Source organism: Dryas octopetala, chromosome 9, assembly GCF_963921425.1.
Source record: "Dryas octopetala chromosome 9, drDryOcto1.1, whole genome shotgun sequence".
NCBI lineage: Eukaryota > Viridiplantae > Streptophyta > Magnoliopsida > Rosales > Rosaceae > Dryas > Dryas octopetala.
This window is the reverse complement of record NC_141374.1, coordinates 11,005,631-11,020,426: the sequence shown is the minus strand read 5'-3', so window position 1 is coordinate 11,020,426 and position 14,796 is coordinate 11,005,631. Positions and strand designations below refer to the sequence as shown.

Below are 14,796 nucleotides of genomic sequence, written 5' to 3'. Positions count from 1 at the left end.
TTTGTCAATTAAGACACTGGGTTTAGTCAAAGCATGGGAGCAAAGCGAGGAAATTAACAAAATTACTGGAGAACAAGTAAGCCTCAAATCTCTCTATGCTAATTTTCCTGCATGACATTTCTCCAAAGCTTCATAGTGAGGGATCATAGAATATATCAAAACCTTTTCTGCTTTTGCTACACATATTTCAATTAACTGCATTTTTAAGCCTAAAGTCTCTTTCTCTTGCAAGTCCATCTTCCAAAATTTGTACTACTTTCTTTTTAATCAAATTTTGTACTTTCACATATCGTCTCAGCAATGAGCAAAACTTAGTGCATTGATATTAGCTTGATAATAAGCAGTTTAAATTGCTGAGGTCTAATTATTATCTAACAATTGAAAATGTTCAATAGGGCAAATTTAAAGTTATCTAACGTCAAAGCATGGGAGCTCAGCAAGCAAGCATATATTGAGGCGCGACAAAGGAAGTATGAGGTAATTAATAGCTTCACTACTTTTAATATGAAAAATTAAGTGACATCCATTAGACCAAATGGTCATGTTCATTAAATTCTTTAAACTTTAACCGTCAAATACTATAACAGGCCGGATGATATTAAATATTTAATTACTTGTTACAAATAAATTAATGAGATTTAGATGAATCCATATATAAACTAATCATAAAACTATGTCACATCAGTTGGAATTCAAAATTTTGGAATGTAGGTTTTTGGAACATTTAGGTAGGAAGGGCCATTATTTTTGCTAATTTATGAAAACAAAGATCTCTTATTTTTGTTTTGGCAGCAAAAACTACAAAGGAAGAAGGCAGAGGTATAGAAGATGCAAAACAAACTAGCAGAAATTCATAAATCAACAGAAGAAAAGAGGGCGATGGTCGAAGCCACTAAAAGGGAAGAAAGTGCTAAGGTAGAGGAGGAGGCTGAGAAATTCCGTGAGACTGGGTATACACCCAAGAAGATCCTAACATGTTTTAACTGTTGATCGATCAAATCTTAATTGAGTTAATCCATATTGTTCAATCATTAGTTTTTAATTTTTAATTTTTAATTTCTACTAGTTTTTTAATTTTAGTATAGAACGTACATGTTGCTAAACATATTCAGAATTAATTTTGAGTATCAATCGGTCATATAGAGGTCGAGTAAAGGAATTAACACCACGTATGGTTGTTGCTTTGCTTTAATATAACTTACTAATCAACCAAAATTAACGTCAATTTAAATGTGCATACTCAATTATCTATATAGATCGTATCTCTATCAGAGATGTTACACATGATAGTCTCTTAAATTTCTTTGTGATTCGTCATACGCAAATTAAACCAACATGAGATGATTGATGCACATGTGACATGTGTAATACGAGTCTTAAAAAATTTTTAAAATCTAAGTGGCCAAAGCCCATTGCCGATGCGTAAAGACTTTGACTGGGGACATATGACAGTAATTAATGAGACACACCAGGACGAATCTTGTAATTTAGAGGAAAATGTGGGTCTTTTTACCTATTCACATAAAGAAATATCTATCAGCATCTTTTTTCGTATTAATATCATATATTAATAAAGAGTTTGACTCCCACTTAAAGGTTCAAAGAATTTTCTATTAAACCATTTGCTAGGACCCTTTACTGCAATTTTGTGCAAGCCTTGAGAGTATGAACTATGAGCTATGAACAATAGATGTCATGTACGGAGATAATGAAGTTTTTTAAAAAAAAATGTTTATGAACAAATTAATGACACTTAGAAATATATATATAGAGCAAAAAGGAAAATTTTGTTATGATGATATTGAAGAGATAAAAACTCGAGTTGCTAGCGTACTTGATGCCCCCAATAGGACTAGTGTAAGACCCTTACCAGAAACTCCCTTGTTACAAACTAGGATGATGTGTTTTGAAAAAATACATGATGTATGTGTCATGGCATAGACCGGTAGTTTTAAATGAGGTATTTGTCGAGTAACTTAATTTAAACTGATTTCAAATTTATTTATCAAATGATGTGATAGTGTTTTATTTTATTTATTGATTTGGAAGAATGAGAGTTGAAATTTGAACATCTTCCAACAATAAAAAGAGATGATTGATATGTTTTATTATTTAAATTTGAGCCAACTCTAAATATGATTTTATTTATAATAAAGTAAGATACTAAAACACATTAATTATATCTAACACATTATTAGATGAATAATGACTGCACCATTAAATTTGTCTTATCAATCAGACCTAGAGATGTAGTGTAGTTTATTTTTGTTTATGGGCCTTGGGCCCTGTCCTTCACAAAAACAAAAAACAAAAAAAAAAATTTATCATTTGCAATGTAAATTTTTTTTTTTGGCCAAGGATTTGCAATGTAAATTTAACAGTTAAGAATCTATGAATGTGATTCGCGTTCATACATACAAAAAAGTATTATCGGTTGATTTCCTTTATGCACCCTTCGGTTTATAATATATATACAGTAGAATTAATTTATTTTTTATACGAGGGAGGAGAGATTCCAACTCTAATCCTTTTTTAACAAAAAAAAATATCACTGAACCAAAATTAGTCATATATAGTTAAAATTAAAAATCAAACAAAAAATAATAGAGAAAAAACAAGCATATCCTCCAGATTCTTTCTTCTTTCTTTATTTGGCCCATTATTTAAGAGGAGAAAGATTACCAACCATTGTGAAGCGCACACAAAGAGAATGAATTATTTTGTGATGAATTTAAATTGTGGGTTAATAACATATGTCCTAAATATAGCAAATTAGCAATCATACATATGAACAAGCTAAAACTTATATGGATCCCATTTCTGAAAGACTGAGTCAAGCAATCTGCCATTGAGTTTTGAAGCCTAAAATTAGAAGAGCAAATTTCTGTATGCTCCCAAAAGCAATGGAACTTTCTTCACGTGTCCTCAACACACCTTGCAATTTTCCTTCTCCACTCATTGATCCATTTGATTTTAGGCCTTTAATCCACATTTGGCAACTACAATTAGAAAAGGTGATAAGTGAGAGACAAATAATTAGGTTCAATCTCAAAAATTCCAAGCAATAAGAGATTGAACTTAATTACAAGGTCTCTTGCTGTACGCTCATCAACATTCTTGTTGCTTTTTCTAATTCCCTATTAAACCCTTCATCGATCTTCTCTGTTGATCGAGCTCTTGGGACAACAACAAAAAATGGCGTTCAGTGGGACCCAACTAAAATGCAAGGCTTGTGATAAGACTGTTCATTTCATCGACCAATTATCTGCTGATGGTGTTTCTTATCACAAGACCTGCTTTAAATGTAGTCACTGCAATGGACAACTGTCGGTAGGTTACCTGCATGAATACATTATATTATTTTCTTCATTTTTGTTTCAAATCCTCAATTTAAACCATGAGAAGGATTTAATAGGAAGATGCGGCATCCTTTCCTCTCATTTTTTGTCTCTATCTCTCTAGTCTCTCCCCCTCTCCCTCTCTCCTCTTTCTCTTTATCTCATTTTTGTCTTTGTCTCTCTTGGGAGGGATGTCATGTTCTTATCACAAATACATGCAAGTTTTATTTTTAAAGCATTAATCATGTAGATGATTTCTGTAGTTTGGGCTAAGTTTCATTTTCGTCCTTATACTTTTAATTTTGTCGATGTTGGTCTTCTATTTTACAAGCTACAATTCAAGGACAAGTTAAATTTTTTTGTCCATTAAGTGCCAATTTGGCATTGCTTAAGTGCTAGTTTGCTATTGCTGTAAAGTCAAGCAATTGTTAGACAAAGCTGTTGTGAAGTAAAGAAACTCCCCACTTGCTTCTTTTGACCCCCTTAAAACTGGCCCTAAATCCATTGCGATTTTGGTATTATACTTTACAATTTGTTGCGATTTAGTTATATATTTTCTAACTTGTTGCAATTTTGTTCATGATTTTAAGAATGAATTTGACGACTTAATGGACGAAAATGCTAATGATTTTTAGTTGAAACGGTTTGTAACTAGAACATAAAAAATTGGTAAAATTGAAAGTATATGAACAAAAGTGAAACTTGACAGTTTGTTTAAATATGCGATTTAAATTTACAATCTAATAATATAATATGTCACTCTTGGACAAGAAAATCGCTGGACATTGAGGTAGCTGTGTGACTGTTACTGTTTGTGTGGTTACAGATGAGCAGCTACTCCTCCATGGACGGAGTTCTATACTGCAAGCCTCATTTTGAGCAACTCTTCAAGGAGACTGGAAGTTTTTCTAAGAAATTTCAGACATGTAAGATCCCTTTTTGCATTGCATTTAATATTCTTAGTATACAAATTTTTTTGTTTATGTTTTCCCAGTTTTGAGCTAAAAATTAATATCTTGTTTCATCATGTTTGATCAGCTGGAAAGCCAACAACTGAACTGGTACATATCTTATCCCCTGAATTCATTATCATCTGCTTAATTTTCTTTTTTTGGCTCTGGTAATAATTCATATCAATATGTTGGTTCAAAATTTATGCGCATTAATTCCTCTTATATACGCACAGACTAGGACCCCTAGCAAACTCTCATCCATGTTCTCTGGAACTCAAGACAAATGTGCTGTCTGCACCAAAACTGTGTATCCACTGGAGAAGGTTTGAATCCTATTTATCCCTTTTGCCCATTTCTCTCACTATTTATGTCTCTGCTGGAAGACTCTCAATATTAAATCCCATCTACACATCCATGCCTGCACATATTAACATGCTGCAAAGTTACTACACTGCACTTTTTCATATAACAATACCCTGAAATATTCTCTTACCAAAATGTCTAGTCTCACATGTTATGCATCTAAACTATAAATCTGAACCATTAGTCAGTCGAAATAATGTAGCAATATTAACCTAACAATACCATTGTAATTTGGTGTACCATGTAATCCTTGTATTGTATGGCAATACATGAGATTTGGTATTGGGAAAGATTGATATATTCTCAAATAATCTAGTCTGGCATGATCCGAAGTGTTGATTAGTTGAAATTATGTGCGAATGTGTGGTTTTGATTTATAGTCTAGTAATATAACATGTCAGATATAAAAAAGGGCATTGCAATGCACCATGTCATGCATGAGCCTTGGTATTGGGATAGACTGAAATATAATTGTGACAAATGTTGGTGACAGGTTACCCTGGAGGGAGAGTTTTACCACAAGAATTGCTTTAGGTGTAATCATGGGGGTTGCTTCTTGTCACCCTCAAACTGTGCAGCTTTGGATGGAATTCTCTACTGCAAGCACCACTTTGCCCAGTTGTTCAAGGAGAAGGGTAGCTACAACCATCTCACCAAGACTGCTTCCCTGAGGAAACAGGGAAGTGGATCGTCACCAGCAGCAGCAGCGGCGGAGCAGGAACTCGATCAGCTGGCAGCAGAAGAAGAACCAAAGCCAGAAGCAGAGGAACCAAAACCAGAAGCAGAACCTGCACAGGAGTCACAAGACGAAACCCAGACACATGATCAATCGTGAAAACGTGCACTGCAGGGCGATGTAACGAGGAATTAAGTTGTTGTTGTTGTTCGAGTTTGAGTGCTTCATATGTCATTCTCATTTCCATCATCAAATGCAAGCTGAAGAAAAACAGAGACTCTCTGCTTTTAATAAGAGACCATTTGAATTCATGTCCTATGGAAATGGAGAAATACGTTCAAATGTGAATTTCAATTCATTTTTTATATTGTTTATGAGTTTATAATGCATTTTGAAAAGATTTATTGAAAATTTGGATTAAATAACAAGTTGGAGACTTTCTTCACCAAAACAGTAGGTGACAAATTTATTTTATTTAGATAACAAGCAAGGAAGACACAATTCATTTGAGGCCAAAAATTTGGTGCGTAGAGTAGGATTTTTGGCCGCCAATCGATCTGCTGGTTTATGGATTGCTCCTTTGTTTTAATAGAGTATATAAAGGTTTAGGGTTTAAGGCTTTAGATTATGGTAGAATTTTTTACGTGCTATTTGCCAAATAATTTCGTCCAAAGTTTTTTCTTAACGAATGGTCAGTATTTTTAAGTATAGAATAAGGTCATGATTTGGAATCCGCAAATTTGGGTATTGATAGGTGGGATTGTATATTGTCACTAACAAGGATGTGTAATGAGAGAAAAAAAAAAAAAAAAAAAGTGTGCATATAGCAGCTTGTTTGATTTCTTTGATGTAGTTTGCTAGATCTTTATATGTGTCACTTTTAATAATTTAATGGCATGCAGTGAGTTTGTGAGTTATGCATCCCATGCCTTTTGTCTACAGCTTGCAAGAGGTCCTTGAGTGAGACACCATTCTACATATGATGCAACCACATTAATATATTAGTATGTCTTTTTATTTAAGTTAAGTTTATAGTTTTTAAACATGCAAAACACATGATATTGTAACAATGGGTCATCATACCATACACGATGCACCTAGTAAGACTATTCTATTAAAAACTTTTTTCACAGCTTGCTCTAGTCATCTATGAACAAAAAAAGTAATAGAAATAACGCTAAGTCCCACACTGTAACAATTTGATTTCTAAGTTTAGAAACCATTTTTGACCAATTTTAATTGACTATAATTTAGAAAACATTCTATAATTAAGCACAAAAAACAAAGTTTCGAACACTCAATCACAAGGTGTAATAAAAAAATATTAAATTTGGCTTTTTTGGTCCCTATATTTTGGACCAAATTTCACTTTTGTCTATGAACTTTCATTATTATGATTTTGGTTTGATATTTTACAAACCATTGTAATTTAAGAACAATTACAATTTATGTCAATTAAGTTGTTAAACTTGTTTTTGCATTGTTAATAGTTTATAAAATATTGCACTCAAATTGCAGTAGCTGGCAAAATACATGACAAAAATGGCAACAGTTTGTAAAGTATAGGGCCAAAAGCCCAACATATTTGACGACTTAATAGAAGTAAATGCCAAATTTCACTTTTGGTTATTATAGTTTGGGGCAAGTTCTATTTTGGTCCCTATAGTTTCAATTGTTTTGATTTTAATCATGTAGTTTACACATTGTTGCAATTCAAAGACACGTCAACATTGTCGTTCATTAAATTGTTAAATTTGTTGTGTTTTTGGATATGTACTTTACAAATCATTGCGATTTTGATAATTAATGAGTTTTTAAATTACAACGATTTGTAAACTACAATATCAAAATTAGAACAATTGAAACTAAATGAACCAAAGTGGAACTTGATACAAATTACAAGAATCAAAAGTGAGATTTAGCCTAGATAAAAATTCTAACGTGTCATTGAATTGCAATGATTTGCAAAATACATGACCAAAAAAAAAAATTGAAAATACATTCACGAAAGTAGAACTTAACATAAGGACCAAAAGTGAAATTTCACTAAAAATACTAATAAAAACAAAAAACATTAAAAACCGATGATTAATAAATTGGCTTAATTATTGATTTACCACCCAAAACTGTAACTCATTCCCACTTTACCACCTGAAGGTTTTTTTGTCCCAGATTACCACATGTAACTTACATCTGTGTTCCATTTTACCTTGTTCCGTCAACAATTCCGTTAAAAATGATGACCTGGCCGTTAATGCTGACGTGGCGCACTGGATGTGTGCCACGTGTCACATCTTTTTTTGTATTTTCTAATTTTTTTATTTTTCTATTTTTATAAACTTTAAAAATTAATTAAAAATAGCTCCGAACTTAGAAAAATACACGGAAAATTCCTACTGACTTGTCTTGACTAGTACTAATTTACTATGAGGTCAAAATGCCAATTTTTCCTCTAAAAATTTCCAGAAAATTTGGAAAGTCTAAATTTATTTCTAGAAAATTAAAATACTCTTTGGAAAGTCCAAATTTATTTCTAGAAAATTAAAATACTCTAGACTCTTTGGAAATTCATAGGATAATCTCCCGAACTCCAAAAAATATAAGGTCTGCACCGTTAGTCTTCTAAAAACTAATAATACTTTTCTTGTGAATACTTGCTACCCAAAAGACCTCGATCTTAGAGGAAAATAAATTTTCCTATAAAATAAATTCTAGAAAAATTTTAGAATTTCTGTAAAGTTTCGAAATAATTCTCTAAAACAGGCTTTTGGTAATTTCCAAAATATTTTTGAGAATTTATCCAAGAGTTTACGAAAATTATAGAATTTATTTATTAGAGGAAAATTTATTTTAATTTTTTAGAAATAAATTTGGACTTTCTAATTTTTTTGAAAATTTTTAAAGGGCAAATTGATAATTTAACCTTATAGTAAATTAGTGCTAGTCAAGACGAGTCTGTAGGAATTTTTCGTGTATTTTTCTGAGTTCGGAGCTAATTTTAATTAATTTTTAAAGTTTATAAAAATAAAAAAAATCTGAAAATAAAAGTAAAGATGTGACACGTGGTGCACATCTAGTGCACTACGTCAGCATTAACTGCCAGGTCATCATTTTTAACTGAATTGTTGATGGAATAAGGTAAAATGGGACACAGATGTAAGTCACAGGTGGTAATCTGAGACAAAAAATTTTTTCAAGTAGTAAAGTAGGAATGAGTTACAATTTTAGGTGGTAAATTGATAATTAAGCCTAATAAATTAGGTATTTTAAGGTCTACCAAAAAAAAAAAAGAAAAAAAAAAAGATTAAAAAAAGGCCACGGATAAATCAACTGTGGCCGTTTTCCGGCGGATAAAACTTGTTTCCCAAATTTCCAAAGCCTCATCCGTCATCACTCACTCAATTACAGAGACTCACAGTCACACTCTCTGTTTCAGAGCTCAAAGGCTGAAACTCAGTAATCTGAATGTCCCTTAACACTCTCTGATGAGCGTAGCTGTTCCTTTATCTCCCAAGAAATGGATGTTTTCGCTATCACCCTTACTACCAACACCCCTTTCTTTACCACTCGTATTCCTTCACTTTCATCCACAACAACAAGGATAACAACCCCAAGTTTTCCTCGGAAGAAAACTAAGTTCATTGTTTTCAATTCCAAAGAAGAGCCTAAGCTCGACCCTTTGGACCAAATGGAGCTCAAGTTCGGTCGCTTGCTCGGCGAGGACCCCAAACTTACCATAGCCAAGGTCTACCTCTCACTCTCTCTATCTCTTTCTATCTATATATATATATATATATATGTATGTATATGTGTGTGTGGGTAGCAGTTGTTTACTATAAATTTGCTTATGACATGCTCTATTGGTATATAATACTTTGGAGGATATTGTTGTTTTGCATTGTAGATTATGGGTAGAAAAGCAAACCCAGAAGCTAGTTATATGGAAATTGAGAAAAGTTTTTACAAGAACAAGGGTAAATTGGTTGAGATAAAGGAGGTACCTTTTGACGGGTCCAAGGAAGTTAAGTCATCCAGTTCCTCGGATGGTTTACCTTTTGATAAGCCCAAGGAAGTTCAGTCATCCAGTCCCTTGGATGGTTTGAATTTGGCTCGGCCGGTGCCAAAGAAAGGAGTCAAATTTGAGGTTGATGATAAGCCAAGAGGGTCGGAGGTTAAGAAGCCGAGACGCCCGGTTGCCAAGGCGGTGGAAGGTAATAAAGGAGGTGTTCCTAATGTTATTTTGAGAAAGCCGAGTATATTTAATGAGGATGATCTTGGAGATATGCCGTTAAGGTTGAGAATTAAACCAAATTTGTCGTTGAAGATGAGGAATGAGCAAGCCAAGGAGAAGTTTAGTGATATGACATTGTTGAGAAAGCCTGCCCCGGTGAATGTTGATGAAAGCAGTGAAGATAAACAAGAGCAATCTAGTGATGTAGATGCGAATGTCATTGGTGAGGAAGAATTGGACATGTGGAGAGAAGAACAAAATGATAACGTTAGTCGTTTCACTCTATTAGAAAAGCCCAAAGCAATGGGTGTTGAAACAAAGATTGAAAATAATAATGAGCAATTTGAGAATGAAGAATCTAATGTCATTGATAGCAATGAAGATAATGGCTTCAAGGATTTGTCTGAATTTTCTGCAACTAGAAATGCAAGAAGAAACAGTCTTGAAGAATCCAAGGATGGTTTACTTACCAGTATTCCCAGTCAAAAGGATGACACCCTTATAGGTAATACTCTATGTTGCATTATAGAATTCATTCAGCTAGGATTGTCATATTAATATTGTGCTTGAAATTTTAAGGATTACAGCCACATGAGCAGAGCACTATGGTCTCCAGTGAGGAGGTAACTGCTTTGAGTGAACTGTCCGATACAAATGTACCTGTGTCTGATGTTGACTTGTCTATAGACGCTGCACTACAAGGAAAACCAAAAAGGTAAGCAGAGCGGAGGCAGTCTTGCAATTTGTTTGTCTCCACTATTAAGTTGCTATTTTGTCTGATTAACAGGTTGTTTTCTTATAGATTTGACCAACCTGCAAAAGAAGCATCTGTATATGCAGAAGGTGATCTTGTTGAGTCTGAGAATCTCCTTTCTACATCACCCAATGGGGTCAGTGTATAAACTTACATTTAACTTAGTTATTTCTTTAATTTGAATTTTTTTATGTTACAAAGGCTTTATACTCAATAAATTTGTAGGGACATGAAGATGCTGATTGGATAAGGGCTGAAGATCTAGTTAAAACAGGAGATAGGGGAGAAGTAGAACTGATAAGTGCTAGCACCAGAGGCTTTGTTGTGAGTCCGCTTTAGACAGCCCTTTCATAGACTTTAGGATAAACTACTTATAAATGATTTTTCCATCTTACCTATCTGGAGTTGATTTGACCTTTATTACAGGTATCTTTTCGCTCTTTAATAGGATTTCTTCCATACCGTAATCTTGCTTCCAAGTGGAAGTTTTTAGCTTTTGAGTCATGGTTGAGACGGAAGGGCTTAGACCCATCGTTGTACAGGCGAAATTTAGGAATTATTGAAAGTTATGGTGCTGCGGACAAGAATGCTTTTCTAAATCCAAGCCTAGAAGATCCTGCTATAGTTATACAAAATGAGGGAGAAGTTTTGCCAGATATGAAATTGGAAGATCTTCTTAGGATTTATGATCAAGAGAAAATCAAATTTTTGTCATCATTTGTTGGCCAGGTTAGAAGAAAGTGATCTGATATTGGAAAATTTACTGTTGCATTAGAAACTTTATTGTCATCATTTTTTTTTCTTTTTAATGAGTATTGAGAAATTTAATTTGCAGAAAATCAGAGTAAATGTGGTGTTGGCCAACAAAAAATTTGGGAAGCTTGTATTTTCGGTGAAGCCAAAAGAGAAGGAAGAATCAGTTGAGAGAAAGAGAAGTCTCATGGTGAGAGACTACATCAAGTTGTGATGTATCTTGGATATGTTTGCTCTTCTTTTGATTTTTAACTATTCTTTAAATTTCACTTTTTGGAAACTATTTTCATTTTCTAGATTCAGGTTTTTTTATGCTCAATATTTTCATTCCTGCACTACATATTTTTTCTTGTGAAGGGTGGTGGGAAAACACAACCATTTTTTTATAGTATATTTTTGAGTATGTAAGGATATGCTAAGGGGTTTACCTTTCTGGTTGGAACTTGAAAAGGAAATTTGTCATTGGAGTTCAATTAAAATGATTGGTCGTATATATATATTACAATTCTTATATGGGGAATCCATACCACTGATTCCCAAAACTTGGATTTGTTATTTCATCCAAATATATCTATAAGCCGGTCTAAAAAATATACTTTACATAGGTGGTTCTCAAATAACCAAAAGGTAATATTATCCTTAATATATTAAGTTTCTGAATGCCATGTCCTCAAAAGCTTATTGTGCATTTAAGAAGTATGTAGTCTTCTCTTATGCCAATTCTTATGGCAGGCAAAACTGCAAGTTGGGGATGTTGTCAAATGCTGCATCAAGAAAATAACTTATTTTGGTATTTTTGTTGAGGTAAATGAAAGGTTTGCAGCTCATTTTCTTGGGAAGTGAAAACAAGTTTTACTTAAGTTTTCTGATATCACAGTTTGGTTCCATGATGAGGATTTTTCTATATATTAAGTAACTGAAAACAATTTGTTGATGGATGGCCTTGGGTACTATCTGGCTTAAAATGCATGCAAATTGGTATTTTTTCATTACTTGAGGAGTCCTGAGCATGGAGTCAAGACTGGGAGACCTAGTTATTCTGACAGAATTAATTTTCTAATAAAAAATGAACCTAATTAATTGATGTAGGTTGAAGGAGTGCCTGCATTGATCCATCAGACAGAAATATCTTGGGATGCCACTCTTGATCCTTCTTCATACTTTAAAGTTGGTCAGGTATTTTGGTCTATGATCAAGCCATTTTGAACATAATTATATCTTGGTTGGGTAAAAGCTGTCTTTTTCTTAGATCGTGCCTCTCTTGGTTGAACCTGATGGCTTTTTTTTATGTCCTTTCTTTCTCTCTGGGCTACTTTTCTTTCTGCATCTTGTTGTACATATAAAGAAACTCTTTGTGGTCTCAGATCGTGGAGGCAAAAGTTTGCCAACTGGATTTTGCACTTGAACGCATCCATCTATCGTTAAAGGAGATTATGGTAATGTATATTTTATAGCTTTTCTATATACAAATTGCTAATTAGGTTGAGCTATGCAATTACAAAGAAAGAGCCATTCCTATTTGTGGCAGCCAGATCCATTGATGGAGGCATTGGAGTCTGTGGTTGGCGATCGTGATACCCTGGATGGGAGATTAGAAGCGGCTCAAGCAGATACTGAGGTTATTTTTCTCACATGTTGAGTGGGAACTATTAGTCTTCTTATGTCATAATGGTTGTGCACTGCATAGATCATACTTGTGACATGAATATAACATCATCTTTAATTAGGAATAATAGAAAGAATACACAACAAATAAAAGATTGAACGAAGAGGATTCAATGCTGATAAAGTGGGAGGCTTTTGGGAATTTATAGTTGAATGCGTTCAAATCCGCAAGAACGTATTTTGTTTAAAATCATGCTTGGACAAGAAAAGAAATTAGCATGCCAACATCTAGAAATTGTTTATATATTCATTTGCCTCTTTGTATACCTGCATCCGTACTTGCTGCCACAAGATTTGGTACAGAATGTCATTGATTGTTGACAGTCTAATTTGCATTTCTACTTTATCGAAGTAATGATCATCAATCTAATTTCACTTGCCATATGCTTATCTCTTTGGTGGGTTGATATAGATGACATTAAGCTCTATGATTCATATGTAAACTATATGGTAACTATTTGAACCAACTCTATACATGATGTTACATTGCTTATCCATAGTATCTGATTCCATAATTTTGATAGTGGGATGATGTAGAGTCTATTATCAAAGAGCTGCAACAAACTGAAGGAATCCAGTCTGTAACAAAAGGTCGTTTTTTCTTGAGTCCGGGATTAGCTCCAACATTTCAGGTATGAAGATATCAGTTTCTTGGATTCAGTTCAGTGGATAAAACATATAAAGTCGATAAAAAGGTGGATAGTATTATAAATTTTCATTCCTATTTGCTTTAAGATGTGTTGTCTTTTAATTTGGTTCATCAAAGTTAATCACCAAAAATTTTAGATTTATGATTTCTGGTTACGAATTTTTTTTGCATAGTGTGTAGTAATCTAGTTTTGTGTGTGTCAACCTATTTAGGGATATATCAAAGAAAAAGTTTTAAATTGCTCGTTTAAAAGACTGTAATGTAAAATGTGGATACTGCATGGTTGATGAGTTTGTTTAACAGATTGCACATATTGATACTTAACAAGGTGCCTAATATCTGCTTCCAACCGATCTTTTCATTGCAGGTTTATATGGCATCCATGTTTGAGAATCAATACAAGTTGCTTGCTCGATCTGAAAATAAAGTACAGGAGGTAAGTTATTTAGACTTTGGTAGTTAGTTTCGGTGACCATCCAACAGAACTAGATCACAATACTCTGATGTTGCCAAATTTAAGAATCTCAAGCTTTTGATAAATTCATAGCTTAATGGTCAAAGTTTTTATTGAACTCAATTTAAATGTATATATTCCTGAAGTCTAACTTTTATGCTTTGATCAAATGGCATTCCTACCTTCCTACCTCCATTCAAGAATAATTCCAAGGATGTCATGCATTATTGTTGTTCTAATGCATGATCATGTTTGGTTCCTCTTGATCAAAACCCAGACGAAATAGTTCATTTATCTGAAAACACTTTGTCAAATGAAGTTGGGGTAAAGCAAGAAAAAGCACAAGATTTGTTTGTTAAAGCCATAGCAGTTTACCTTAAACTACTTCTTTTTTCCTTTTTTTATGAAAATTTTCTTTTTGAAAAAAAATAAAAATAAAATGCTCAACCAAATCAAATCATCTTGCTTTTAAGACATTAGAAGCACTTGTGAAAAGCAGACACTTTACTGGTTATAGTACAGAATCAATAAATGGATTACATTTCTTTTGGCAGGTAATAGTTCAAACATCACTGGACAAAGAAGAGGTGAAATCTGTGATTCTAACATGTACCAGCAGAGTAGGCTAGTTCTCCCTTGTTATCTGGTTTTGTAAACTTGGAGAATGCAGTTTCGTTCTTGATAGGCATCTTTTACAATTTTGTAAAGGAAGAAAAGGGATTTCTTTTCGATGGTGGGGAGGATCAAAATTGTTTTGTTCATTTTGTAGAGACAGGGTTCTGTAAATGCTCCAAGCTATAATAAAAAGATCACAGCAATAAAACTAGTATTTATTTAATTTAGTATTATTACTGCAGAAGTGCTCCCTCTTTTATTTATTTATTTTTTCTTTTTATTATTTTGCTTCTTAAATTGGATGGCTAGGATCTAGTTTGGTTAATAGTTACACAATAGGTATCC

The 14,796-nt window shown here is 33.3% G+C and overlaps 2 protein-coding genes across 5 annotated transcripts; both read left to right on the top strand.

Moving 5' to 3' along the window:
• The first annotated feature begins 3,195 nt into the window (after positions 1 to 3,195).
• Positions 3,196 to 5,489, top strand: LOC147274000 (LIM domain-containing protein WLIM2a-like). The gene is made up of 6 exons (XM_086256109.1): positions 3,196 to 3,330; positions 4,165 to 4,264; positions 4,377 to 4,399; positions 4,525 to 4,614; positions 5,148 to 5,337; positions 5,392 to 5,489. The coding sequence occupies exons 1-6, from the start codon at positions 3,196 to 3,198 to the stop codon at positions 5,487 to 5,489; spliced, it is 636 nt and encodes a 211-aa protein (XP_086112235.1).
• A 3,192-nt stretch (positions 5,490 to 8,681) lies between these two features.
• Positions 8,682 to 14,695, top strand: LOC147273999 (Nucleic acid-binding, OB-fold-like protein). 4 transcript variants are annotated; one of them, XR_015119623.1, is made up of 14 exons: positions 8,682 to 9,075; positions 9,235 to 10,066; positions 10,141 to 10,276; positions 10,364 to 10,451; positions 10,541 to 10,639; positions 10,742 to 11,044; positions 11,151 to 11,258; positions 11,801 to 11,872; positions 12,158 to 12,244; positions 12,433 to 12,504; positions 12,597 to 12,686; positions 13,271 to 13,365; positions 13,750 to 13,818; positions 14,391 to 14,460. XR_015119623.1 is itself a non-coding variant. In XM_086227802.1 (14 exons), the coding sequence occupies exons 1-14, from the start codon at positions 8,848 to 8,850 to the stop codon at positions 14,463 to 14,465; spliced, it is 2,367 nt and encodes a 788-aa protein (XP_086083928.1). In that variant the 5' UTR covers positions 8,683 to 8,847; the 3' UTR covers positions 14,466 to 14,695. The 4 variants fall into 4 exon arrangements, 1 of the variants encoding a protein (XP_086083928.1); XM_086227802.1 differs by having other exon boundaries at positions 8,683 to 9,075; positions 13,258 to 13,365; positions 14,391 to 14,695; XR_015119624.1 differs by lacking the exons at positions 13,750 to 13,818; positions 14,391 to 14,460 and having other exon boundaries at positions 12,601 to 12,686; positions 13,258 to 13,320.
• Positions 14,696 to 14,796: the final 101 nt, after the last annotated feature.